Below are 23934 nucleotides of genomic sequence, written 5' to 3'. Positions count from 1 at the left end.
CCGGATCACTTGTAATTCCCCAGTTTGGAAAAGAGGTTTTTAAATCACAGTGCCTCAATGTGGATTATTACTTCTTTGGTTTCTAGTGTTGTACTTTTTTCTCAAGAACTCGCATTGAAGTTTTTCAGTTAACCTTAAAGCACAGTATAGTATTTATTTTGGCCGTGAACACCCACTACTTCTTTTATATTTCATCAAAAGAAACAAAACTTCAGATCCCTCAACAGAGAATTTACTCTTTCCTCTGTTTACAGCTGGTCCAGAGGATCAACTCCATTTACTGCACTAAACGTGGGAAGAAGAGGCTGAAGAAGCTGTCAATGGCCAATGTTGAGACTGCATCTCTGAGAGGTAAGAGGTCTCTTTATTCCCTTTATCCACTGGACAGATAAGTGAGTAAATATTTGCGTCTCCACCACCCACAGTTCTTGCTGTGTCTCTTTCTTGATATAAACACATGTTTGTGAAATTGCCCTCTGACCCGTACAATATCTTCTTGTCTGTCTCATGTTTGCCCGCAGATGACAACAGTGAGAGTGAGAGTGACTCTGATGACAGGTTCAAAGGTGAGTGACCGCTGCATTCGTTTATTCAACGATGAGGTGCTACCCTGCTGTCAGGTCTAATCATTTCCTTGGAGCTGTTTTGTGCACCAGCTTCCCAGTTTTGTATTCAACAAGTGACCCTGTGTGAGCAGACAGACCACAGGATTGTAACTGAAACATTTGCCATATGCACGGATTATCAGTAGACCATACCACATTCATCACATGTCCTGATTCAATGACAGGAATACCGAAGAGATTTAGTGATGTTCCCTCTGTTTGGTCTTTTAGTAACAGTGAATTAAACCCATACCTATAACATTTAGGCTGCATCTACACGGAGACGAAAACGAAAACTAACCGAATTCTATATCAAAAAAGTCTTCCGTCCACACCACATGTGTCAAAATCAAGGCCCGGGAGCCAAATCAGGCCCTTGGTGGATTTAATTTCGGCCCGCAGGATAATTTGTAATTACTATTAGATCTGGCCCGTCGGTATATTGCACGCACACCTTCACTCATTATCCTGAGGATTTCCTCAGCTCAGAGCCTGACCCCAAACATTGATGACCTTGCACCCAAGATGAGATGCCAAGTATCTGGCTTGAACTAGCATCACAGAGCAGTTTCAATGGATGTTTCCTTCTGCACTATTTTTTCTTGCGACAACAGGGCATGTTTGGTTTTTTCTTTGAGGGAAATTGTTTTTTTGAAGCTGTTGTTGGCCTGTGGAAAAATGTATTCATAAGAAATGACTCCGGAAAAGCTGCAGATAGAGCCATAAGAAATGAATGCAACTGATTATTTAATTTGTAATGTTGTTTTTATAGGCAATCATTTAAGCTTTGTTAGTTCCAGGTTTAATATGTGCAATAAGTTAATTTCAATAAGTTTTGCAATAAAATCGAACCAGTCCGGCCCTCGACTAGTACCGATATTTTTATTTTGGCCCACTGTGTATTTGAGTTTGACACCCCTGGTCCACACGGTATCGGCTCAAGAAACGTGTCCGTCCACACGAGAACGCTCGACCCGCTGGAGACGCTGTAGTACATATGCTGGGCCTGTAAGTGGCTCTGTACTTCCGCCACAAAATACACCAAAAGCAGCGAAGAAGACCCCCCGAACAAGGTTGCCATGGTTGCCTGGTTGCCTTTCTGTTTATTCTCCACGGTGGATTTAGCAACATGTAGTTCATGTAGTTCTCCATTTTGCACAAACATCTGTAGCATGGTCAGTAGCAGTAGCATGGTCAGTAGCTACTGACAGTAGCTACTGACCATGCTACAGCAGTGAGCAGCAGAGGTGGGGAGAGGCGGGGCTATGGCTTCATCGTTATCATGAAATGATCGTATACTATAGGACGTACACACGGAGCCGTTAGGCCCCCCAGAGCGTTTCGTCTGCAGATCTACCCACCTTGGGACCCGTTACCGTTTGAGGGCTCCGTTTCCGCGGTTCCGTTACGGCCTCGTGTGGACGAACCATCCATACGATAGAGAACTGTAGCAGATACAACCCGTTTCGTGTCCGTGTGGACGGGGCCTTAAATTCATGACTGCTGATGGTTATTATCATATGAACCCTAAATTCATATATTGAACTGTAACTTGTGAAACTAGTTGAAATTGAGTCTGTTTGTCCTTTTAGCTTCTCAACCCTCGCATATTTCTGGCCTTGACATTTGTGCAGTAATTTGCCATTGTCAGTTGGTGTGTATGTGTAAGGATGTGTGAACATGTAAATATCTCCAGACCTCAGAGTCCAGAACAAAATCCTTTCAGAGAAACAATAATGTATATCGTATTGTATTTATATATGTATCATTGTCTGCTTCCCTCCTCAGCTCACACACAGAGGTTGTTGAAACTGCAGTCCATCCTGCGACAGGCCCCCAGCTACCGAACACTGGAGCTGCAGCTCATTGAGTGGCAGGAGAGAGAACTCTTTGAGTACTTTGTGGTTGTTTCACTAAAAAAGAAACCCAGCAAAAACTCCTACTCGCCAGAGGTCACCTACCAGTTCCCCAAGGTAAGAGCCTGTTAGTTATAATAACAAAATCCATCCCTTAAAATGCTTCAGAGGTATGTTTGAGCCCAGGAATTATAAATCAAAAATACTAGATGTCATTGCACTAGTGTTATCCAAAGCTTACAATGGGTTGGAGCCACGTTTTTATCATTATCTAACGATGTAGACAGCTGTTAGTCTGTTCTTGAGACTGAGGAAGGTTACAAAAACAATGTTTATTAGCATAACAATCTAGGGCATGGTCTGGAAGTGGTCAGCTCCAAAGCTCTAAATGTGTTGTTAAATCGTAAAAAACATAATAAAAAGAATAATATTTAAAAATAGATAAAGTTATGCATTTGGATAACAGAGTTCAAACTCTAACATTTCAGCAGCACAGCACGAAACGTTCTAAACTCTCTGGACAGTTTGACAGGATATATTGTCTGAATAATAATAATAATAATAATAATATATTTTATTTATAAGTACACTTTTCATTTGCGTAAACAAAACTCAAAGTGCTACAAAATTAAAAAGGGTGAAACAAAACAACAAAAACAATAAAAAACTATTTAAAAACAATTAAAACAACATAATAAAAGCTGTGACATTCATGCCGGCATGGCATAATGTGGGGGATTTAAAAATTTAGTTAAAGGCTATTCTAAAAAGATGCGTTTTTAGGCCTTTTTTGAAAGCCTCCACAGTCTCTGGTGTCCTCAGCTGGTTTGGGAGGGCATTCCACAGTCTCGGAGCAGCGGAGCAGAAGGCTCAGTCTCCCATGGTCTTCAGTTTTGTCCTTGGTGGGATGAGGAGGTTTGCCTTTACTGAACGTAGGTTCCTCGTGGAGGTTTGTGGGGTGAGCAATTCCTTGATGTTGGATGGAGCATTTCCATATATGCACTGATGAGTGAAGAGGGTGATTTTGTAGTCAATCCTGAGTGAGACCGGGAGCCAGTGCAGTGATTTGAGGATGGGTGTGATGTGTTCGTACTTCCACACTCTCATCAGGATCCTAGCAGCGGTGTTTTGGATGTATTGCAGCTTCTGTATGTTCTTGCTAGGAATCCCTGCCTTACAGTAGTCCAGCCTGGAGGAGACAAAGGCGTGGACAAGCTTTTCAGCATCTGGCAGACTGAGTGTGGGGCGGAGTTTCGCAATATTTCTCAGGTGGTAGAAAGAGGTCTTGCATATTTGCTTGATGTGGGCCTCAAAGGTCAGGTGAGGATCCATTTTAACTCCCAGATTGGTAACCGTTGATGAGAGTGGAATCTTTTGACCGGAGAAGGTGATGCTGGTGATGGCGGATGAACGGACCTGATTGAGGAGTACCAATAAGAATGGCTTCAGTCTTGGAGCTGTTTAGCTGGAGGAAGTTGTGCTTCATCCACACCTTTATCTCCTCCAGGCATGTGGTTATTGTGGATGATGGCAGAGGTGCAGAGGGGGTTGGGTTTGCTCTGATGTAGAGCTGTGTGTCATCAGCATAGCAATGGAAAGATATTCCATGCCGGCTGATGACACGACCAAGGGGGGATATGTATATGGTGAAAATGGTGGGGCCGAGGACTGATCCTTGGGGGACACCGCAAGTCACAGAGTGAGTTCTTGATTTAGCCGCTCCCAAGGTGACGTGCTCAGTCCTCCCGGTGAGATAGGAGGTGAACCAGTTTAAGGCAGAGTCAGAGAGTCCAATTGTAGTGTGAAGACGGTGGAGTAGGATGTCATGGTCGACGGCACGGAATAAGAAGAGATGAATCAAGATGAGCTGTTTTGATTTTCACAACCCAATTTGAATCCACTTAACTCATATTTGACAGTCTGAAAGATGTTTATGTTAATGCCACAGATAAAGTGTCATCTAGAAATAACGTGTTGGAACAAGAGTTGATTATGTACTGTAGGCTTTACAAAGTGTTCCCACTTTGAGCATGGATGACTTTAGAACTGTGATTGCTGAGAGGTATGACAGTGATGTCATTGTTTTGGTGAAAGTGAAAAAGTAAAAATATATTTATATTTTAACTTTTCAGACGTTATATGCAGGTAGTTGACAAGTTAAGCCTGCACAGGCGGCTAAGATTTATTGCAATGAGCCTGAAGAGTCTTGGGAGCCCGACGGATAAAAATAACCTGGATCCATTTCTGTGGCCGGGAAGTGTTTTTAGTTATTCAAAGATATTTTTTCAAGTTATTTAAGATTTGGTTCAGTAGAAGTACCCCTTGGGAGAAGTTAATCTCTGTCTGACAGGGAAACACTCACTTTGTTGTTGTTGTAAGTGAGGACTGAGGGGGCAAAGGTTTAACCTTGTAAGGAAGAAATGTTAGTCTGGTCAGTTATTGGTCACGCTGGCATCCAAGGCGATCTTAAAAAAGGAGGACAGTTATCTGAAGGAGAATGAGCTTAATTATCTCTTAATTATCTCTTAATTATCTCTTAATTATCTCCTCTCCTCTCCTCTCCTCTCCTCTCCTCTCCTCTCCTCTCCTCTCCTCTCCTCTCCTCTCCTCTCCTCTCCTCTCCTCTCCTCTCCTCTCCTCTCCACTCCACTCACAGCTAGAGCGACCCACCAAGCAGATGAGGGAGGCCGAACAGAGACTCAAAGCCATTCCTCAGTTTTGTTTCCCAGATGCAAAAGACTGGAGTCCTGTGACTGAGTACTCGAGGTATGGATGAAAGTCTTCCTAATTCAGGGTCAAATTATTTTTCACTAAGTGGTCCAGGAAAGCAGTATTCTAGCGATGTAGAATTGCACTTCCATAACGTTTGTGGTCTTCTGAGGGACTGATTTAATACATAAAGGTGATCCTAGTAGCTCATCTGGTAGAGTTGGCCTCACATGTACTAAGGCTGAGATTATACCACAGCCTCATTTACTCTAGGTCCATCTTTAATACTACCAATAAAGGCAAAAGGACAAAAAAAGGATGGTAAAAATCAAAGCCACAAAAGACAAAATATCCATTATTTCCTTCCCTTTTTAGACCCCTGGAAAAACACCCAATTTATCCCTTAAAGGTCACCTATTATGCAAAATCCTCTTTTATACACTTATACATTTGTCCCCTCTGTGTAAAGAGATTCTGAACGTTTCAGGAAACTTTTTGTCCTGATCCATTTATATAAAAACCTGTCTGAAAGCTGATCAGATTTAGGCCACTTTATGATGTCATAACGATTTTTTGGCTTGTGTAACCATTAGCCAATCACCAACCAAGGTAACCGCCACCCACCTTATCACCTGAATCTCCTCCTAGAGCAACATTGTGTTCTTTTTAACCAAATATCTCTCAGAGGGGCGTGGCTCCTTATTTTCTTCTAAAGTAACAAACAGAGAATCAGCACTTTTGAAACAGGGCTGAAACAGAGGGGATTATGGGATGCTACAATGCATGATCTGTTTGGTATTTCAAGCCAAACTCTTCAGAGACATGTTTTGTATATATCTGAGACCTGGAATATATTGATGAAAAACAGTATAATAGGGGACCTTTAAATGCAGCTCAGTGGCATCTGGCGTGCAATTGTCTACCTGGTTACAGTATGTGTCTTTGCATCTACTCTCATGTGTGTACATGTGTTTTTTCTACAGTGAGACCTTCTCCTTCATGTTGACGGGAGAGGACGGCAGCAGGAGGTTCGGGTACTGCAGACGCCTTCTGGTAAACCACAGTTCACCTCCTCCTCCCCTGCTCCCTGTTCACACCCTGCTGAGCCCTGTGTGTAGTGACAAATCTTTTTTTGTGAGAACATGTGACAAGCTTTTCCTTTGGGGCCGTTGATGTGTTACATGACAATCCACTGGGGCAGCAGGAAACAGAACATTTAAAGCAAAAAAATAAAATAAAAATTGCGCCCATGATATAATTGGTTAAAAACATCAGTTACTTAAATGTAAAATATGTTATGACATGTGCATTTAATAATTTATATTATTATCTGTATCTTAGAAATAAAATATAAAAATTACAGTCGCTGGGTACATTTTGAGTAGTGTTGAAGTAATATAAGAACTTGTAGTAAAAACATTACGATTGACTAATTTAATTTAATGAGAGTTTCTCAGGGAAGTCGAGACAAAGACAACCCATGAAAAACTCAAACTTTGTCATTGTGGACGTTTCCTCCTCATAATGAGTCCGGAGAGCGCTTTGATGTTATTCGGTTGAGCTTTCTATTTAGCCTGCGGGTAGAGCATAACTGTGGGATTCTGTGAATCTGGTGGTGATTTTGTTTACAGTTTGGTATTTCTGAGTACGTTTACAATACGAGAGTGTGTATGTTTCAGTAGTTTACGGGGAGTGTCTTTACCGTATGTGTATGTGCTGGATTAAAGCCAGACGTTTGTGAATTCTTTGATGTATCATATGTTTTTCTTCTTAAAAGATAAAATGTTATTAGTTTTCACCAGCAGTGGACTTAGAAAGTTATACATTAGAAAGAGAAACAAATATAAAATAGTGCCATCGATCCATTCTCGCCAGAGAAATCAGCCAATTGATCGCCAGCCTCACCCTTTACCCTTTCATTGACTTACACACACAAGACAAGCTTTTCTTATCTTGCATACAAAGACTTTTTTGATGAGTGTAGCCGTGTATAGTCACATCCACTATGACAACAAGTATACAGTGATACATGAAGTAAAATTACACTAAAACATAGCAGTATCGTGTAAGTGTTTTCAAACTCCTTCGTCTCTCTTGACCCGAGTTTTCGTCTTGATAGAAGCAGACTTTAATGAAGGTAGAGGAAGAGGTGAGCTGCTCTCCTCCAGTAACTGTGCTTCCTCCCGGCTGTGCGACCAGCCGTTGGCAGTAACTTAGCATTCCTGAGGACTTGAATCAAGCTCCACATAGTTGATTTAATCATCCATTTGGAAAAGCGGAGGAGAAACAAGAGGAGAAAATTGTATACCTAATATGGACAAGTGGATTGCTGGTTCTTGAGAGCTTGTGTTCATTTGTTACTGTGTGTTTGAGTGTCTGTGCTCTGGAAGCACATAAGGGTCTATGAGTGTACAGAGGAAGGTAGATATGATCAGCATGAGCAGAGAAACCACCTGTGGTATCCACATAAAAGACTTTCACCTCAGATCACCGCTTAGATTTAAAGACTTCAGCTTCACTATTTAAACAACTTACCTGTATCTACATTTGATACTATCATGGACTTCAGGTCATGATTGTATTATCATGGTCTGTATTTATTTGAATATATGTAGTTCCACCCATTTAATACAAACACATGTATTTAAGCAAACTGTTAAGTTCAGTTAACTCATGACACAAACACTTAATTCAGGCTGGAAAAGAAATGTATAATGTCTTCTATGGCTCTGAAGGAGCCTTCTAAAGCTTGAGAAGTAACCTTTAAAAGAGACTTTAAACTGTCTCTTCAGTCCCACAACTTTGTGGCAGTCCAATGCTACATTGCTTGTCTACTATTTTTGAGTATGACTGTACATGTGTGTCTTCATCAAATCCTTTAATATCAGTGTCTCTGTTGCCTTACAGCCGACTGGGAAAGGACCTCGACTTCCAGAGGTCTACTGTGTCATCAGCAGGCTGGGCTGCTTTGCCTTGTTCTCCACGGTGAGTCAAGCCTTAACACACACACACACACACACACACACACACACACACACACACACACACACACACACACACACACACACACACACACACACACACACACACACACACACACACACACACACACACACACACACACACACACACACACACACACACACACACACACACACACACACACACACACACACACACACACACACACACACACACACACACACACACACACACACACACACACACACACACACACACACACACACACACACACACACACACACACACACACACACACTACAGTCAGTACAGTATGCTGGTTGTGTGTGGTAATTGTTTCCTTTACTTCTTACTCAGTGGTGCTAACACAGAGCAGAGCTGTCACTCTGTTTGACTTTTCCAGCCTTATTTTTAAAGGTGACATGTCATGCTTTTCCGGTTATTACCCGTCCCCTTGTGTGTTATGAAGGTTTTTATGCATGTAAATGGTGTGCAGAGTCAAAACCCTCAAAGTACACCATGTAGCGAGTAAAACTCTAACACGCCTCGTTGGAGATACGTCACTGTCCATTAGTGCTGGGGGGAAACGACTATTTTGAAAACGATTAATCGGGCGATTATTTGATCGATTAGTCGACTAACAATTATTTTTCTGTTGTTCAATTCATAAAAAACGTAATGTAAAAAAAACGTAATGTAACATTTTTTTTTTCACGATACTGTGTCTCAGGGGATCTTAATATTTAAGAACCTATTGATATGTTATACCAGATTAACGGAAATAATCTCAGCTAACTGACGATACAAACCATGTTTACCAAAACAAAACACAAGTCTCATAAGAAGCATCTAAATGACCCCTGAGCGAAAAATGCTAACGGACATTGGCACAGAACTCAAGATAAAAGTACCCTTATTACTTATCGTAGCTGCACATACAAGATATCCGATTAAAGCTGAGGTTCCACAGATTATGTAGGTATATAGTATCCTCACTGAGTGATCTGGACTCACGACAGGGGAAGCAAATACAGTCATCACAACACGTACCTTTACAGAGCTTCTAGGGAGATCGTCTCACCACCGTAGCTGTCAATATGATCAAAAGACGTGTTCAATGGCATTAAAATGAGAAAAAACGCGGCTGAATCGGTTAATCCATAGGTTTTTAACGTCTATGTATAAAAAAATGATTGAATTTATAATCCATAATTCCATTTTAATGTAAAAATCGGAGAGCAAATGCTAGCTGCTAATGGTAGCTACCACAGCTAGAACTGCTTGTTGCTGTGGGTGACCCACGTGTGTGTAGCGACGCGTCGACGCGGAAATATGTCGTCGACGATATTTTGAAGTCGATGCGTCAACGTTGTCGGTGCATCGACGTTGTCGACGCGTCGCTACAGCACTACTGTCCATTTGATTCTTCCGGGTACATCATAATGTCATGTCGTCCCCGGAACGAAATGGACCAATCCGTGGAGCCGTTACGTTACATCCGCGGAGCCGTTACGTTAAGCCCCCGCTGATTGGTCCAAATTGACCAATCCACGGACTTCCTCACACACTCAGTGCAGGCAGCTCAGCTGATTTCTCCTCCCTGGCTGCAGGCTGATAACAGACAGTTGGGATCGCGGCGAAATTCTCTCTGCAGACCCATTCTCACAGCGTTTATCAACCTTTTTCTTACTCAATATCAAGCCACACTTATTGTTTTTACTTCGGCTGTGACTTTGTGTGTGCTCAGGGTGAGTTTCGCTGTGTTTCGCTGTGTATCGCTAAACAAGGAAATCACACCTCCACGGAGCTCAGCGTGATTCACAACGTCCCGACTGGTCCCGACCAATCGGAACACACTGGGCTCACAGAGAGGGGGGGGGGGGGGGGCAAGAGCTGCAACGAGCCGTTTAGTGGAGAGAGTGAATACTGCTGAATACACATACTTTACAGAGATGCTGTATGCGAAACCAATGTGAGTTTGGAAAATTGCACAGTATAAATCTATTCTAGTATACCTCAACAATGGAATTATGATCAGTGGAAATGGCCATGACATGGGACCTTTTAATACTAATGAATTTAATGTGAGTAAGTCCATTTAAAGTAAAGTAGTAAGTACATTTGGATTTTACTTAAAAGTAATAGTTGAAACTATGCTTTGTTTTCTTTGTTTAATAGCAATAACTAGGAAGTAAATAAAGGCTATGCAAAAGCTTGGCAAAACATAATAAATCTGAAATATATTTTAGGTATTTGAGTTAAAGCAGAATGACTGTGCCTTGTAGATTTTTAGCAACGTATTAGTGTCATGTGATGTTTTAGGGCATTCACAGATGCAAGAGTGTAAGAGATCATCTCAAATGTCTCCACTTTGAGATCAGTGCAGCTGCAAACCTGAGACGGAAATGAAAGGAATCTAAGTGCTTTCATGTTAAATGGGAAAGGAGGCCAGTATTAGATTTCCAAGGGAGTTGTGTGTGAGAGATAGAGAGATGGAAAGGACGAGAGAGGTGATATCATATGACCTTGAAAACAAGCAATTCTCTAATCAACTTTCCAGACAGCGGGAAGCTTGGACTGATACAGCAAACTGGGTGGACATTTCCAATCTCACTGGCATGGAATTTCTTTTGTGTGCAATTTATCAAAAAAGAAAATGAATACAGAGTTCCAAACAATTGCTACTCAAACACATAACAATATGTTTCCATCATGTGCTGCCTTGGTCAATAATCTTGATGACTCTGCACTTTTTCTTATTTTTGCTTGGCTATTAATTCGACCTGGATAAAAGCCTTGGTACATTTCGACTTAACAGTTTGCCAGAAACTTTGTGTGTTGTTGAAACTTGTTGAAATATGTTATGGAAACTGTGCTTCCTTGTTCAGATCCTGGACGAGGTGGAGCGGCGGCGAGGCATCTCAGCCGCCCTGGTCTACCCCTTCATGAGGAGTCTGATGGAGTCGCCCTTCCCTGCACCAGGGAAGATTATCAAAGTGAAGACCTTTCTGCCTGGTGCAGGAAATGAGGTCAGAGCTGCTACTTTCACTACTTAATTCCTTAGTGCAAATAATTTCCAGATACAGTTCTAGATACATTCTGCTAGCGGACAGTCCAGATCATTTCCAGACTGTCATATTGTGACCAATATTTCCTATATTTAACGTGGTCACTTAAGGTCATCGAGCTGAGGCGACCAACTGACTCCAGGCTGGAGCATGTGGACTTTGACAGTCTGTTCAGTTGTCTCAGTGTGCGCCAGGTGATACGAGTCTTCGCCTCGCTGCTGCTGGAGAGACGAGTCATCTTTGTGGCTGATAAACTCAGGTAAGGCTCTGAGTTGGTCTTCCTCTTCAGTGAGAATATCTACTCTCAGACATCCTCAAAAAAACGTAAAGTAATGTCATTTACTTCCTTCTGAAACAATTGGTCTGTGACTATTGCTTTGTTTGAGAATATACTGTATATAACAAATACAAACCACTCCTGTTTGCAGACATTTTTATATTTTCCAAAAACTTTTGAACAGACTGCCAGCTTGTGGCCATTAAGACTGATCCTGGCTGATGATGACAGAAATGCATCAATCGATATACACACACAGACACACAACAGAGACATTACACTGTGGGTTTGTCAGTAGGGGCTTAAAGGATACACCATATGTCAACATGTTTGATTATATTATATTCCTGTGTATCCGATACAGGTCAGTCATTCAGCTGCCAGTTTTAGATTCAATTGGGTCACACCACTGAGTCACTGCCAGAGGAGAAGAGGGTGTGGCTGATAAGATGCGAAGAGTCCCTGAGGACTTGGTGTCCCAGTCTGTCCTCTTATTCCAGAGAAGAGAAGGGTACTTTTTGGAGTATTGGAGGCGAGGGTGGAGGAGATTGGAGTGGAGAAGTAATCTCTCCATGTATCAAAGCCCAGTTTAAACAAACATCAGTGGGGGCAGTGACTGTGAGGAGAAGGAATGCACTTCCTGTGTGTGCGACTCTGCCCTCTGTGATCTGTGGATGGACTGTCACCGTTTGAATTATGATGCCACGTTCACTCCCTACGTATGAGCTACGGCACTCTCTGTGCCCCTCGAGAGAATCTGTCTAAATTGCTCATTACCAGAGGTGATAACATCAAGGAGTCATTGGGTGGGAATCAGGGGGTAACTCAATATTATCATGATATATTGCCTAAGACAGTGATGGTATAACTATACGGCAAATCAGTGATTTTGTGTTATCTTTCATTTATCATACAATGCAATATATGTGAACTATGAGAGACAATTATAGAGTATCTCTCTTACTGCATTAGGAAACTTTCAATTGGAAACAAAGAGCATTAATTCATGATCTCCAGACGATGAACCCTACTGGCTTTAGTGATCCCTTGACTCCTTTCTTCTTCACCATGAGGTAACAAATATAGGATATATTGTCACAGTCACAGTGGCACTCTCCAGACAATAACTTTTAATCTAGCACTATCATCAGGTCCACATGTCATCTTATAAAACATTAGCTAATGTTAGCATACTCACATGGTTCACTAAGATGATGAACATGATAAACATTGGACTCGCTGACCATCAGCATGTTTGCATTGTCATTTTGAGATATTATTCAAATGAATAAAACTGTAAACTTAACAAAGGTTAAAATAGCCTTAAAGTAAAACTTCAGATTAAGACAAATATTTTTGCCGCATACTTGCTGTATATACTGCTCAAACCGTGTGTGGGTGGGTTTGAATGTGCAGGCCTGCATGCATACATGCAGAGCTCCTGTGTTATGGTTTCTTTTAAAAACAGTGACGGGGCCTCTCTGCAGCATTAATTACTTCTATGATAAAAGGGCTGCTCCCTCTGGGGCTCTGGTACATAATCCGTTCCCAAAATACCTCGCCAGCTGAACATGATGTATGTTTTTTAGCCTTGAAATGTATATCCAATGCAAGCAGGAAGTGAGAGGAAAAGCCATGTTCGGCATGTTTTTCTCTGCAAGTTCTTGTTTCTTTGGCATGCTACGATCACTTCATTCTTTACAATGAAACCTTTTGTTGTTTCATTGAAGCGGTTGTTGCCTCGGCATGAAAGTCTGCACAGACGATTTCTTTTTAAAAGTGATCTCTCATCCTCTGCTGCCTGTAATGACAAGTCGGATGCCTAATCAGATAAATTCATCATCAGCTATGTCACTCTGTAAAAGCCTAACTCGATTTACCGGCTGACGCTGCTGAGTTTTTTCAGTGCTGCATTATCATCTAAACTGCCTCTCTCAGTCCTCTGGCTAGATTTGAGGAAAGTAACCAAAAGTGTATGCTCATGCCTGGATTTATCTCTTGGTATAGCTGTGAAATACTTCTACAGTAAGTAGTGTAACAGCAAATTAGATTTAAATGAGTTTACCCGATTTGACTCCATTCTTAAGATGATGGAATCCCACCGTATTTTAATCAGAATGTCCACATCCAAACTGAGCGTATACAATAATATTTGATTGCACATATCCTGTGACAGGAGTTAGATGTCACAAATTAATTAAGGTTGAAGAGAACAAGAGTGAGAAATGTAATGAAAGATGAGAAGTCTATGTTTAAGGACAAGAGAGGGGAAGATTAAAAAGGGAGGTGCAGAAGACTGCTTGGCTCGCTGGTTAAGGTTGGTCCCAAACAGCTCAAAACTTGCAATTCTATTCTATTTAATCTTCATTTAATCATATCTATTTATTGAGATTAAAGTAACAAAGACACTATAACAAGGAATTAAAAACACTAACAAGAATCATGTAGAAGCACCAGATAAAAAAACGGTTAACTTTTCATAGTGGAATGCAAGACTCTTGTTTGATTGGTTGAAAGGAAATGATGTAAAGTATAATGTGAAGTATCCGTTTTTTAAGTTTGTGGTGTATTTTTTATATTCTTGGAATAATACAGCAGCCTGGAAATGAGTTGGAAGTCAGTAGAGCACACACATTTTGCAGCTGCATTATTATGATCAATGATGTCTGCAATCATCAGACAGGTGAAACGATTGCACCGATGCTGGCATTCTGCTAATCACCAAGCATGGAAGCATACTCATTTCATGTAGCCCTCAGTTATTCTCAAACACTTTCTCTAACACGCTCAGCAGAGCTGGCACAAATCCAAAACCGCTTTTAACAACTTAACCGGTTTCCCATGTGGTAATTCAACTCGGAGGTAGAGTGAAATCCACACACTGCAAACATGTGAGATGTTTCTGTTTTTTAAAGATTTCAGAAAGACTTTACTGGAGCCTGACCAGCTGATTTTTACATCAGTGTCGTTCTTGTGAATGTTTACACCCACGCGTAGTAGACCCTCGCATATGCAAACACCTGCACACATTTATCTGCGCTCTCTAGACAGCGCTGATGAAACTCAGACGTTTCTGTGGTTAGAATAAGAGCATGTATAGAGTTTCCCATCAGGAGGTCATTTCTCATTGTAAAAAGGAATTTGCCGTTGCCTTCTGTGGAGACGCAGAACCGAGACTAAGACACGGTGGCTGGAGATCCTTAAAGACAGGAAGTGAGGGGAAATCATTTGGGGACTAAGGGAGCAGAGAACATTCTGCTAGCGGATAAAAATACACCCTGTGCAGCTTGTCATAATCTTATAGGTCTATATGTACTCTGCTTAACCTGTATATGATTTGTAAGTGTTATTTTGGGCTTGAGAAGAGATTTAACATTGAAGAATGGGTTTCAGGGCTTTGCAGAACAGCTGGTGTCTGACAGCTGAGGTACGGTATGGTCTTCTTTGTCCTCTCTCTGTGGAGTCAGTCTTACCATGCCAGCACTGGGAGACACGGTGCATCGCTTTATTAGCGGTTTGAAGCTTGTGGTACTGGCTATGCAGAGTTCTGTCTCCCTCTCTCTGTGTTGGACACTGAAATGTTCCCTCCTCCTCTGGGCTTCACAGTCTAAGCCTCTGGATCCCATGTTTCTTGGAGTACGTATGTGCCAGTTCAGACTCTCACATACTAAACCAGGCCTGGCAGACCTACGAGAGCTAATATGTCAGGATTAGCTCCCAACCTCAACACAAACAAGCTCTGCAAAGACCTCGGGAACATGTCCATCTCTTTTCCTGAGAGTTGACTCATAACTTTATATGCATTTTTGAGTGTGTAATCAAATAGAAATCCATCAAAAATAATATTTAAATCTTAGTTTTTGCTTGCCTAGTGTACTTTCCACAAGTAATATGTTGGACTTATGGCAAACGTTGCATCCGTGTCCTGAAAAGTGATTAAAATGCCATGCAAGGAAAACACAAAATTCGTCCTTGTGTGTATTTGTTGCCATCACAATAACCACAGTGTTAATCAATGCTTGGAGCTTTGTGGGGTTGTACTAAAAGCAAACAACTGCAGGCTAGCTTGCTAACATGATGATTCTCTTTGCCACTTGCCAAATGTAGATGCACACAAAGTACAGCTGATGGGAAAGTCATTAGTGTTGCAGGCATTTAGCATTCAACAAAATGTTATGGGAATCCATCCAATAGTTGCTAAAATATTATCATTGTGGAACAAAGAAGTGGACTGATAGACTAACATTTCCTTCCCTATACAAGCAGGTTGAAACCTCTGTGATCATCTACATATACAACCCCCAAAACCATTAGGCATTATCAAATAAGAAGAGAAAAATGTTTTGTCTGCTGACTCTTTCTAATTAAAATCATTCATTCCGGATATATTTTTGTTACTTTTATATTATTCTCACCTGTTGGTGGACCAGAGAACATTTTCACTGTTTTTTGTGTGGTCTGATAGTCTGAAGTTTCGGTCTGTTTGTAACAGGAATGTCCCTCTCTCTTTCCAGAGTTGAGTGGCAATCTCTAGTCGCGCAGAGTGTTTTCATTGCAAGTTCATCCTTTCCCAAGAGTGTGTGGTTGGGGTACGAGTGTAATAGATCCTTTTGGTATCAGTGGTGTGTGGGGCCGCGTGTAGCCTGTGGCGAAGGTTTTCTGAGATCTGTGCCCCATCATTCCCTGTTGGAACTCGTCAAACCCAGGAGACGGGGTCTGTTAGGAATTATCGAGCCCTCCTCAGGCAAATGGAAATCAGTCCGGCCAAAGAAAAGCTGCAAGTGCTTCACGGTATGAGTGATCTGGAAAAGGCCTTAAAAATACTGAGCACTGTGGTTATTGTAGCCTTCGGGTTTTCACTGGTGTAATTCCATTTAACCTTGTCAAGAAAACACATTTTGGACTTGGCAATTTGACTAATGGGAAGTCAAGATTTAAAAAAGCAGTGGCAAACATGTAGCCTGAATTAATTGAATAGTTTATCGAAGTGTTGTCCTTTTATCTCCGCACATTGAATCAGGCTGTTGACTGTAATGTTCTCTGTAAGCTGAAACTCAGTGTGAAAAAGGACACATGGAAGGGAGCAACATCTGTTTACTGGGATGTTCTGTCTGCTGTTGATGACAGCGACCACGGAAAAACATTCCTCATTAAAAGTGTATATATCTCCAGTGGGGTGCGTTTGCATACCATGTTTGATCCCTGCTCATGTTGTTGATCCATACTGATTTAGAGCTTCTCTGTGTGTCTGTGTGTCTGTGTGTTTGTGTGCGTGATCAGACCCACGGTTTATTTTCACTCCCTTTGTGTACATGGACTGGACATTATGTAGAGGACAGAGGGGAGGAGGGTCAGCCACTGTCAACAAGCGGCGGATCGTGAGAAAGACGGGCTGCTATTTGTGATCTCCATTTTATACCACAGCTGTCGGAGTTAGACCCAATTGGTGCGTTTTTGGTATTCCGCCAACAAGCTTCCAGTTTAACTATAGCAACATGTCAAAGTCACGCCAGCCCTGCAGACAGAGTATATTAATGTCACAATAATGCTTTTTATTGGTCTCATCCTTCTTCAGTGTGGTTGGTAGTGGATGGTGTACAACTCCAAGTAGGAGAAATGCAATATTTATCCAGAAGCTGTTGAAACGTGAAGTCTTAAAAGTATTTTTTTATCTGAAAAATTGTCTGTTGGATCTTACTGTCCCTCAGATGAGCTGAAGGAAGAACAAAGTGTCAAAGTACATCAAATGTGCTGTTTTCACATTTAAAGTAACAAGGAAAATACACTGAACAAAAATATAAATGCAACACTTTTGTTTTTGCTCCCATTTTTCATGAGATGAACGCAAAGATCTAAAACATTTTCTATATACACAAAATAACCATTTCTCTCAAATATTGTTCACAAATCTGAAAAAATCTGTGATAGTGAGCACTTCTCCTTTGCCGAGATAATCCATCCCACCTCACAGGTGTGGCATATCAAGATGCTGATTAGACAGCATGATTATTGCACAGGTGTGCCTTAGGCTGGCCACAATAAAAGGCCACTCTGAAACGTGCAGTTTTGCTTTATTGGGGGGCTCTGGGGGGGTCCGAAAACCAGTCAGTATCTGGTGTGACCAGATACACTGCACCTGTGTTCGTCGTCCATAACATACGCCTGCCCATACCATAACCCCACCACCACCATGGGCCACTCGATTCACAACATTGACATCAGAAAACCGCTCACCCACACGACGCCACACACGCTGTCTGCCATCTGCCCTGAACAGTGAAAACCGGGATGCATCCGTGAAGAGAACACCTCTCCAACGTGCCAGACGCCATCGAATGTGAGCATTTGCCCACTCAAGTCGGTTACGACGACGAACCGGAGTCAGATCGAGACCCCGATGAGGACGACCAGCATGCAGATGAGCTTCCCTGAGACGGTTTCTGACAGTTTGTGCAGAAATGTTTTGGTTATGCAAACCGATTGTTGCAGCAGCTGTCCGAGTGGCTGGTCTCAGACGATCTTGGAGGTGAACATGCTGGATGTGGAGGTCCTGGGCTGGTGTGGTTACACGTGGTCTGCGGTTGTGAGGCCGGTTGGATGTACTGCCAAATTCTCTGAAACGCCTTTGGAGACGGCTTATGGTAGAGAAATTAACATTCAATTCACGGGCAACAGCTCTGGTGGACATTCCTGATGTCAGCATGCCAATTGCACGCTCCCTCAAAACTTGCGACATCTGTGGCATTGTGCTGTGTGATAAAACTGAACATTTTAGAGTGGCCTTTTATTGTGGCCAGCCTAAGGCACACCTGTGCAATAATCATGCTGTCTAATCAGCATCTTGATATGCCACACCTGTGAGGTGGGATGGATTATCTCGGCAAAGGAGAAGTGCTCACTATCACAGATGTTTTCAGATTTGTGAACAATATTTGAGAGAAATGGTTATTTTGTGTATATAGAACATGTTTTAGATCTTTGAGTTCATCTCATGAAAAATGGGAGCAAAAACAAAAGTGTTGCATTTATATTTTTGTTCAGTGTAGAATCAAGTGTCCATTTAACTTGGGTAGAGATTGGTGTTGCAAATAGACTGTTTTTGCTCTGTCAGTTCAATGATTGGACAGTTTTAAGGGAGTGATACTATTTGTTTTCAAGTTCATGACTGCAGCAGAAGGTATTTTTAGGAAAATGTTGTGACCATATAAACTACCACTCCCCTTTCAGTGTGGAACAAACGTTTTTTCATTATCTAGTGAAACATCCGGCTGTTTTGACCCGGTTCAGTTTGATCTGGTGTGGCCTCTGCAGGGCGTTGTTGTTGTACGAGTGTGAAAATGATTGATGGTGTATGACTTTTTCTTTTTCTTTGTCTCCTATCATCAGTACTCTGTCCAGCTGCATGCATGCAGTGGTGGCGCTGCTCTACCCCTTCTCCTGGCAACACACCTTCATCCCCGTGCTGCCGGGGTCCATGTTGGATATTGTGTGCTGTCCCACTCCCTTCCTGGTGGGGCTGCTGTCCAGCTCTTTGCCCAAGCTAAAGGACTTGCCTGTGGAGGAAGTGAGTTCAAAATATCTGCACTTTCTCTGGATGTCTACTCTGTCCCTGGGTGTTTCTCAATGTCGAGGAAGTCTGCTCCAGAGCCACTATTTCAAGCATACTACGTCATCGAGTGCCGCCGAAGGCCTGCTCCAATGTCCAGCATACTTGGAATTCTACCGAGGCCGGCGTATGACGCACACCTGCACACCTGTTAGCCCGTTCCACAATTCTTCATTTTCCGAGGCTAGGAAGGATTCTTGCCTCGCTTCTGAAGCAAGTGACTCGAAAGACATGTGCTACCAAGCAAGCGTCCTCGACAATGAGAAACACCCCCTGATTGTTCTGCCTCTATCTCTATGTTCTGTCATCCCTGATTGAAGTCTGTTTCCTGGACTATTGGATATTAGTGTCATTTCAACAATACAGATTAATAGGATTTCCATTTTTAATTGGTGGGCTGTTTTCTCTTCCTCTGCCTCTTGTCTTTTTATATTAATCAACCATCCATGTCACTATTAACTAAAATAAAGAATTCAAAGTCAAGGTTTATTCTTGGACTCTACCTTTTGAATGAGATGTGAATTCATTATTTGTTTTGGGTCAGTGGAACAACAATACATTTCAAAATGGGTTTTGGGAACTTTTTCAATGATTTGATTTTTAACAGAAAGACCAATCAATGATTTGATAAATCAATAAAATAGCAATTACAATTGTACGTTTGTACTTCTCTATCCATCTATATTGTAGATACAATTAAGTTTTTTTTATTATTTTTGAAAAATGATATATCTTTTTTTTTTTTTCACAGGCTTTAATGGTTGACCTAGGAACTGACCGATTCATCCGACAGGTACGTCTATGAACTAAAGATCAGGAGGAAACCTAAGCTAAAAGCCAGTCTGTTTGCTGTTTGTCAACTTTGCCTAATATTGTAAACTGCTTTTCACCTTTATATTAAATAAATGTTTATCATTATTGACATGCTGAAAAGCATATCCTCATCCAGTCATCAAACTGTCTCAGTAATGTGTCTTACATGACAATAAAAATGTATCTATGTAAAGTGAACAAACATGAGGCACCATGAGTTACTAGTCATACCAGACCATGTAAGGCTGAAGCAGCAAAACCCCCGAGTGTACAGAGTGAGTGTGCATTTTATTCTCGTCTGTTAGAAGAAGAGTGTGTTGTTTCTTCTTTCAAATGTGACATGGTCTCGCTTTAAACAAGGCTGTAGAACATGCGGTTCTCTGCTGTAAGTCTGAGCCTTTGAAACTGATTCTCCAAACGTTGATGTTTATCGCTGGTGACGGCAGTGTTTTCGGTTGTTTATAGATGGACGACGAGGCCTCACTGTTGCCGCGGAAACTTCAGGCAGCTCTTGAGCAAGCGCTGGAGCAGAGGAATGACATCATCAGTCAGGACTCCGACAGCGAGTCAGACGAAGGTGAATAAGAGACAAATCCCCACGTCCCGCCAAGACAGATGTTTGCCTTGTTAATTAGAACAACCGTTACTGTAGCAGCTACAGTGTGTTCAGTCTCTGTGAAACTCTGACGCCTTCTGTTGACACTGCTCATCACAGTGAGTCACTTTAGAGGTAAACTATTATCTGTTCCTGGTCGTAAGTGGTATGTACCGAGCAGACTGGTGCACACTCATACTGTGTTCTTTCCCATTATGGTTATTTGCTTTTTCATTTTGAATAAAACCACAAACTCTGTCTGTCCCATCCCCAAAAATTATTGCTAAAAACAGAAACGCAACACACATAATAATATTAAATACAAATAAACAAGTTTAGTCGATTAGAGGAACAAAAAAATGAATATTCCCTTAAAGATCAAAATCTATACACACAATAAACAGAATAAATCATAAACACAACTATTAATATTTTAACAAGAATAATATGTATAACATGTTTATCAGAGATAGCAAGACTAGATAAGAAATAAACATATCTATATATGCACATACATGTTTACAGATCCATGCATACATTAATCATCTGAAGTGTGCAAATATGTCATCATATTGTTGTAACGCTTACCCTACTTATAATGGGTTCCAATGAGGCTTTATTATTCAAAATAGGCGAATCTGTGGCAAATTAACACATTGATCTGTACAGTTTTGAGAAGACAACAATCACATATAAGTGAAGTTTTTCACTTTAGCTTAATGTCTAAGCGGTTAGGATTCCTGGTTTTCACCCAGGCGGCCCGGGTTCAACTCCCGGTATGGGAACTAGGATTTTAAGAGGGCTTAACCCCAAGGGATCAATCATGGGTTTTATTTGTGATACTTCAGTTCACAGACCAAATAACAAGAGAAGAATATGGATATGCAGAGTCAATAATAAATAATATCTGATCAATCTTTTACAAAGATATGCACACCGTTCCATATCGCTGCATTAAAAGGGACAGACTTTCTGTCTCTGCTTTCCACATTCTTCCATGAAATACCTGCAACCTGCAGTCAGTTAAACTCAAATGACATTTGAGCTTTATTTGACATGCGTCTACAAACAATAATTTCCTCCTTGTAATATTTAGACAGTTTGCCAGGCCTACGAGCTGGCAATGATATCTTACCTTCACTGTACAAAACAATGATTATGGGAGGGAAAACAAATAATTTAAAATGTCCTTTAATGGATCTTAAACAGGTCTCCCCATGAAGCTTTCACTCTGATTTCCCAATAGATATATACTGGCTAAATACTGTGACAACACCAATGTAAGAGAAATAGAAGTCATAAAGACGCCACCACATTATTATTTTATAATTTAAATTACTGACTGATTTGACCAAGCATGAAATTAACATATCATTTGAAATATCTGTAATCCAAACCATGTATTTTTGTTTTAATCTGACTCTGATTGCTTCTTTCTGATGTAAACATACTGTGTGTGACAAATCTGTGTAAGGACTTTATTATGAATAGCAAAAAAAAGTACTCTGTATAATCCCTTTTCCTTTGTGTCGACAGAGTATAACTCCTTGAACAGCCTGGTGTCAGAGGCCTTCATCCGCTTCTTCCTGGAGACCATCGGCCATTACTCCCTGTTTATCACTCAGAATGAGCGAGGAGAGCGTGTTTTCCAGAGAGAGGCCTTCCGCAAGTCTGTGGCATCTAAAAGCATCCGTCGTTTCCTGGGTGTCTTCATGGAGTCTCAGATGTTTGCGGGGTTCATTCAGGACCGGGAGCTGAGGAAGACCCGGGCTAAAGGTAGTCTGTCAGTTGTTTCTCTGTACACTTCTTCTTTAAGGATCTCCACCCCTCTACTAACTGAAATACTAACTGTGCAGGAGTGGGCTCTGCAGTAATACTGATCTCTAGTGGTTGGAACCTACCATATGCATGTTTTCTTTCTGCTCTTCTTGGCAGACACAAATAATTGCAACTTCCTTGAATACTAAGATGTTTCATATTTCCTTTTTTTTTTTTTTTAAATCTCGTGTATTGTGCTATTGTCAGGTCTGTTTGAGCAGAGGGTGGATCAGTATCTGGAGGAGCTGCCAGACACAGAGCAGAGTGGAGTCAACAAGTTTCTGAAAGGCCTTGGTGAGTCCTGCAGCACACACACCAGGACAAACTCAGATTGCATACGTTTTTTATTTATGCAGTTCTGAAATCAGGCTGCTCAGATATTTCCTCAATAGCTTTTTTTGAACAATCTCGTACTACAAGATTATATCACACAACTCTTTGTTAGAAGTTATTTTGCCAGAGGGAGCTACACACCAACTTTCAATTTGCCGCTTTCTCATTTCAATCCATATTTTAACTAATGGAGAAAATAAACTTTGTTGATAGTTTATAATTCTAATTTAACTTCACTTTTAGCTGCACTGTGCAGAATAATATATGTGCGGTTTGAGAAGGCTGTTTCCACATTCATCTGCTGGAGGGGGACATGTTATCTGTGCTCACCTGCAATCTCAGTTTAAGGCGTGTGATGCTCCATACACGTAGGATTTTATGTATTTATTAAGAGTCTTTTTTGATGCCTATAAAGATTTCTGGAGGGCATATTGAAATAGGTTATCAGGAAACTACACACTACAGAAGATATTAAGATTTCCACACTGACTTCAGAGAGACAGATCACAGTTAAATCCTCATGTAATCTGAGCCTGCTTTAATCCCCATATACTGTTTAATTACCTGAATAAAAGTAAGCTCTCAGATGTTTATGCATTTACATGATCTAATTGATTTGTTTTTAATGTTTTCAGGAAGTAAAATGAAGTTTCTCCACAAAAAGAACTGAGGGGAAAAGACCTGAAGTCTCTGCCTTATGATGATTTTCACCATTTTAAAAATATTTTATCAATGTTTTTTATGTAAACATGTACATATTATTTCACTGTAAGCTGGCTGTGATACTCTTCAGTGTATGTTTATAGTACTTTATGAGATAGCGATAGCAGGACGGTACACAGAGAGTGAGCCGTAGAGTAACCACTGATGTCCAGGTGTGTGTGAGAAGAGTGTGTGAGTGTATGTGAACTGACATGGGCATATATGTACAGTTCATATGTTTTCATTTTGCATTATTTCATCACAGTGTTGTCCTCTGTTTCAGGAGTGTAATACCTATTAAAAAACTGTAAGACAATGAAGAAAATGATTGTAACTCTTCATAGAGTCTTTTGCAATCTTTTATTATTTTTTTTTAAAAGTGCTTCAAAGTGTACAATATTGATTATTATTATAAATATTTGTGTTGTTAGCTTTTGCTTAAAGGTCAATTTATAATTTTGACGCATCATTGGTTTGTTCTTATTTTTGAAGACAAAAAAGTGATCCTTTTCTTCTCATATCTACCAACAAGGCCAATTATCAAACACAACAATACAGATGTACTCTGCA

General features: G+C 41.0%; 1 protein-coding gene across 3 annotated transcripts in view; it reads left to right on the top strand.

Annotated features, from left to right (window-relative positions):
• dennd2b (DENN domain containing 2B) overlaps positions 1-23760 on the top strand; it is a 50880-nt gene extending 27120 nt beyond the window's left edge. For 2 of the 3 annotated variants that reach the window (XM_034111035.2, XM_034111029.2), the window contains exons 7-20: positions 255-351; positions 522-566; positions 2394-2578; positions 5118-5227; positions 6154-6223; positions 8078-8155; positions 11041-11181; positions 11331-11479; positions 18884-19061; positions 19855-19896; positions 20382-20493; positions 22048-22287; positions 22537-22623; positions 23298-23758. In XM_034111035.2, the coding sequence (XP_033966926.1) occupies positions 255-351; positions 522-566; positions 2394-2578; positions 5118-5227; positions 6154-6223; positions 8078-8155; positions 11041-11181; positions 11331-11479; positions 18884-19061; positions 19855-19896; positions 20382-20493; positions 22048-22287; positions 22537-22623; positions 23298-23332 (1569 nt within the window). In that variant the 3' untranslated portion in view covers positions 23333-23758. Of the gene's footprint in view, positions 1-254; positions 352-521; positions 567-2393; positions 2579-5117; positions 5228-6153; positions 6224-8077; positions 8156-11040; positions 11182-11330; positions 11480-18883; positions 19062-19854; positions 19897-20381; positions 20494-22047; positions 22288-22536; positions 22624-23297 lie in introns of all 3 variants that reach the window. The other variant, XM_034111045.2, reaches the window with a different exon arrangement.
• The last annotated feature ends 174 nt before the right edge of the window (positions 23761-23934 follow it).

The sequence above is a fragment of the Pseudochaenichthys georgianus genome, chromosome 3, assembly GCF_902827115.2.
Source record: "Pseudochaenichthys georgianus chromosome 3, fPseGeo1.2, whole genome shotgun sequence".
NCBI classification, from domain to species: Eukaryota; Metazoa; Chordata; class Actinopteri; order Perciformes; family Channichthyidae; genus Pseudochaenichthys; species Pseudochaenichthys georgianus.
This window is presented reverse-complemented; position numbering and strand designations above follow the sequence as displayed.